The 5100-nt window shown below is 35.5% G+C and overlaps 1 protein-coding gene across 1 annotated transcript in view; it reads right to left on the minus strand.

Moving 5' to 3' along the window:
- LOC104752603 (protein argonaute 4) overlaps positions 1-3533 on the minus strand; it is a 6389-nt gene extending 2856 nt beyond the window's left edge. The window contains exons 1-11 of the mRNA XM_010474791.2: positions 3377-3533; positions 2266-2538; positions 1838-2043; positions 1535-1759; positions 1315-1451; positions 1120-1217; positions 924-1021; positions 635-803; positions 431-547; positions 242-349; positions 89-151 (exon numbers count right to left, since the gene is read on the minus strand). Coding sequence (XP_010473093.1) covers positions 89-151; positions 242-349; positions 431-547; positions 635-803; positions 924-1021; positions 1120-1217; positions 1315-1451; positions 1535-1759; positions 1838-2043; positions 2266-2535 — 1491 coding nt within the window. The 5' untranslated portion in view covers positions 2536-2538; positions 3377-3533. The remainder of the gene's footprint in view (positions 1-88; positions 152-241; positions 350-430; positions 548-634; positions 804-923; positions 1022-1119; positions 1218-1314; positions 1452-1534; positions 1760-1837; positions 2044-2265; positions 2539-3376) is intronic.

Here is a 5100-nt window from a genome sequence, read left to right on the forward strand (position 1 = left end):
GTGGGCTCCACAAATTGCTGCACAACAAAGGTAATCAGACTATTTGAACAGGTAAAAACACACAAAGAAAGGCAGAGAGAAACAGCACCTTGTTATTAAAATTCCATCGCCCATTCCTGGGAAAGGTTTCAGATCCACATCCCATTTTCAGCTGTAAGTCCAAGAAAAGTAGAGAAAAATTAACTGTATGAAAAAGATTGATAATAATTTATCAAGTCAACAGTAATCAATTGTACCATACCTTGGGAGCTGGAAGAACACGACCCTCCACCTGAGTAAAGTTGGAGCTGATCGAAATACCACAGGAACGCAGAAGAGGTTCAGCATCATAGTTGCTAACTTTCAGAGCCTGAAAGCATGAAACCAAAAGTATATAAGTTCCAATTCACTGACAAAACAGAACAGATATGAAGCAGTCAGGATACTTTACTTTGGACAGAACGGTCATCCTCTCTTGGGGTTTCTGTCTGGATTTCTCAACAAGGGCAGATCTTTGAAATGTGTTGAGTGCTTTTGTGTACCTCTGAAGTGGAATCAAGGCGCAGAGCTACAAAATTTCCACCATATTACACAAATTAGCATGAATTCCCAAAACAAATTAGCATGAGAAGGTTGATACGTAAAAGAGGCAAACCTCAAGAGGAATGTAAGTGGGTCGCTTTGGCTTCCCAACATTGATGCACGGCAGATCCGCAGAATATCGCAAATCAATATGCCTTATTTCGCGGAAGTAGTCAGCAACTGTCACTTCAGTAGTCTCGAACTCTCCATTTTCATTTGGGTTCCTTTTCTTCAGTTCAAACCTAGATATTGTAACTAGCAAACTTCAGAGAACCATTTATCTTTGGAAGGGATCTCAATGTCAGAATGTAGAACAGAAACAAATGCATCTCACTACAAAGTCAAATTAGTGAATATCTTACATCTGTTCACTGCAATTTTTTTCACTCAAGCCGGTGATCCTGAACTCTTGGTTTGAGGGGCTGACCTTAATCCTTAGATTCTTAAGCGTTCTTTTAGCCTGTTGAAAACAACATGATCAAATGTTTCAAGCTAAAGCAAAAAGGTAGGAATATGTTTCGACCATGAAGTTGCCACATATCATAACAAGTCAATTACCTTAGACCAGTCAATCGAATATGGATCCCTCGCATTTTGGTTAGCAACTAGGAAATCCAGCACTGGGCCAGGCTTGATAATCATGGTGGTTGTAACATCTGGCATAAAAACAAAACATAAACTATTAGACACTAAATCATTGCTACAAAAGACAGAATCAAACACCAACATCAAGTACAAGTGAAAATTACGTACCCATGTTGAGTGACATGCCACCCTGCGTTGTTCTGAAGCTGGAGTGAAATCCCCTACATCCTAAGATGTCACCACCAACTTGTTCACAGTTACTTGGATCATTGTGAAAAAAAGACTGTCGAACAAGCAAGCAACCTCTGCAGATTATACCAAAGTTAATACTTATTATAAAGACAAAAAATATATGAAATTAAAAAGAAACTAAACACTTGTCACTTACTGTCTGGCAGCATGTTGCCTCAATATGATATCAAGAACCCGTATTGCCTCCTGGGAGTTCTCTGACTCTTGTCCACGCATTGCATTAGCAAGAGCTTGTAGAGGAATTTTGGCCGCATAGCTGATTTCCACTTTAAAGTTTTTGGACCGGTTAGGCCTACGCAGTCTTTTCCTATCACCATCACTAGGACTTTCATTCCCATTGGGGCTTCTATTTCCGTTAGTCCTGCTCAAAAAATCCTCAACAAGAACCAAAACTAAAGCACATAACCAATGTGATGACTAAAGTCAGATGATGTTTTACCTTGCAGCAGATACTTCCTCAAGGACCACAGAAAAATCCATCTTGTTACTAGGCAAAGCTCCATATGTAAACAGCGTCTTCTCACCGTCATAAGCAAACTCTTTACCATCTAGATCAGAATGGTACGTCTCATGCACCTTGTCAAGGATTTTTCTTCCAACACCCTTTGCTTCAACAGGACGACCATCATCATAGAATAGAGCCACCTGTACAAACCCACAAATAATCCCATTAGTCTGACATCATTCAGAACTAAGTAACAGAATAAGCAAACATAACAGTAATAAAGAACATACTCACTGTAGTGATGGAAATCAATCTATCCTTCTAGTTTAATAGGTTCAATTTACTTGTTATTTTGCCCTTATTTATGTTTATGCTAAATAATCCCATTAACTAAAAATGTATTTAACAGTTTCAAAACTTACGCTGTAGTGGAAGAAATGGCCCTGAAGATTAGCCACGTCGACTCTGAAATGGTTAGTCAACAATTGAATCTTTTGGCCCCTTGTTCCAAAGCCTTTACGAGCCATAGGTACTCGCAAGTTCTTCTTCTCAGCAAGTTCGGTTTTAACACGAATTGGTTCCACATTTGGAGGTATAACTGGTGGCGGAGGGGGTAATGCAGAAGTAACCCCACTCCCGTTAGCTCCATTTGCTGATTCAAGATCAGCTCCGTTACCATTTGTTGAATCCATCTCCTGAACAAAGAAACAACACAAACATAAAAGGTTTAGATCTCAACATGTATGAATAAAATACACAATCCAAGCAACAATTTCAACACACAAGCTTCTCTTGTCAAAAAACCAAACAAATACACATGCAAAAGTGGCTACATATGTGAAAGTTGCAAAGAGAAGGCAAATCTTTGACTAAAACCAAAAAGCCCCAATTTTTGTAGTCGGATAAAAAAGACACATGCAAGTGTAAGCAAGCAAACATGTCTAACACGAAAAACGTCAGCTTTTATATCCTACATACTAAAAACAAATAAGCGTCAGCCATGTGAAAGTTCATAGCTTTATTCTTAACAAAAACCCCAAAAGGTGACATCTTTGAAACAAAACCTCAACAAAAATCTCACCTTCAGAACAAAAATCGCAACTTTAGTACAAAAACCCACAAAATCAAAGAGAGGAAGCAGTATATGCAAGAAAAATCCGAACTTTAGAACAAAAATCTCAACTTTACAACAAAAAACCCACAAAATCAAAGAGAAGAAGCGGTATATGCAAGAAAAACCCAAACTTTTTGAGACTTAAACTCTAAATTCAACGAAAACCCCCATAAGAACACTGCATGCGAAGCATTCAACCTCTGAGAGTAAAAAAAAACCCAACTTTTTTAGTGGGTTTGTCAAAAAAACTCCCAAAGTTAGGTTTTTGAAATTAAAAAAAAAAACACAGAAACCACACAAAAAGGCACAAACCCGGAGATTAAAGAAGCCACATTCCTAAGAAACCCAAAACATAAACCCTACAGTAGAATCAAACAAGAAAAACAAACAAACAAAAAAAACCCTAGAATCATCATCACCTTTGAGTGTACCGACGAAAGAAACAAAGACGGAAAACCTAGCCGAAACAAGAGAAGATCTTTTTTTTCCTTTTCTTTCAATTTCTCTCTCTCTTTTTTGCTTTTTTTACTCTTTAAAACTTTTGCTCCGAGCTGAAAGGGAAAAAAATTTGTTCAGTGACAGTAGCATAAATGGAGGATTCTTCGCCTTCCTCTACAACGCGTCTCCATAGTAAGTAAACCCATTCTTACAATCCTGACCGTTCGTTAGTATGACTTTTGTTGATTGACTTAATTTTGTGTCCCGCTATGTTATTTTGAAATTTTTTAATTGAATTGTGTTTAGTGGGTAGACAAACCTTCTGAATTCCTAATAGCGAATGTGCGCATTAATTGACACGTACTTGTTTACATAAGTGTTGATTTAACAACTGTGTTACTATCAAGCACGATATAAAATTGTAACAGTTTTATTATGCAGGTATCATTCTAAAAAGTCTCTAAACCAATGTAACTGCTTATTTTATGGTTGATCCTCACTGGAATCCATTTTAATTCTTGGACGAGAAAGGTTTCTATTTTAATTTTGAGATTCTCTTCCGCAATTAAAAAAGTATCTAAACTGGTGAATGGAGAGATTAGATGGATTCAATTAATAAAACTATATTTGGAGATGATTGTTAATTTGTGGTTAAGGATATAAAAGGATAACAAGGGCTTTGTCTCTTTTTTCTTTATGAGACTATACATTGTATAATCTATACTACACTTTTAGAAATGATATAATATTGTGAGTTCGTTTGTGTTGACATATATATAGTTTGTGTTGACATTAGGAACTTACATAAACCAGCCAGCTGGAGGACGAAGGCAACATTAGAAAGAAGAAAAAGAGACTATTTTTATATTCCACACATTGGCAAGCTAGATAGATAGATACACTAGGATTCTAGGAACCATAACTAACATGATACTTATTTTAAAGAGACATTTGAAGCATAGAAGATCAGGACGTGCTTGGTTTTACAGATTGCCTATGTTCAAAAAACCAAAGAAAATCAAAACGTTAAGTATACGAGTTCTAAGCAAGCCATCTCACATGTAATTTCTATGATGTTTTTGTTACAAATAATAAACGGTTTCGATTGGTAACATCATCTAAATGAGGTGGTTGATTTTGTTCTAGTGGTTGTAGTGAAGGTGGTTAGAAAACATAGAAAAAAACATGGTTGAATTAAAGTGAGCATTTCAATAATAGTTATAATTAGTAACAAACGTTGAAAATAAACAAGAAATTATAAAAAATAACATAAAATATGAAATATGAAATTCAAAAAAAAAAACTATTTTCATAAATTCTTGTAGAGAATAATAAATATGAATTCTATTACAACTTTTAGTTAAAACTATAATAAAAAAGCAATCATCTCGTTTGCAAACGAAACCGCCTTGTTTTTTGGGTGGTTGCAAAATTTACTTCAGTTTATGTATAAAATTTATTATCAAACATAAATAATGTAATTTATTTATTATAAGTATTTAATTTCCAACACATAATCGTAAGCTTCCAAAACAAAATCGTAAGCTTCCAACGATTTTTCAAAGTGGATTTTTTGGAAACGCAAAAAAAACAGCAATTTGAGAGCTTCCGATTTTCAGGGAATTAAAGCTTTTGTGCTTCTTAGAAGAAAACATATCCTCCACGACCAACTAACCATGTTATCCTTCTTTTTTTTTTTTTTTTT

Source organism: Camelina sativa, chromosome 16, assembly GCF_000633955.1.
Source record: "Camelina sativa cultivar DH55 chromosome 16, Cs, whole genome shotgun sequence".
In the NCBI taxonomy this organism is placed as follows: Eukaryota; Viridiplantae; Streptophyta; class Magnoliopsida; order Brassicales; family Brassicaceae; genus Camelina; species Camelina sativa.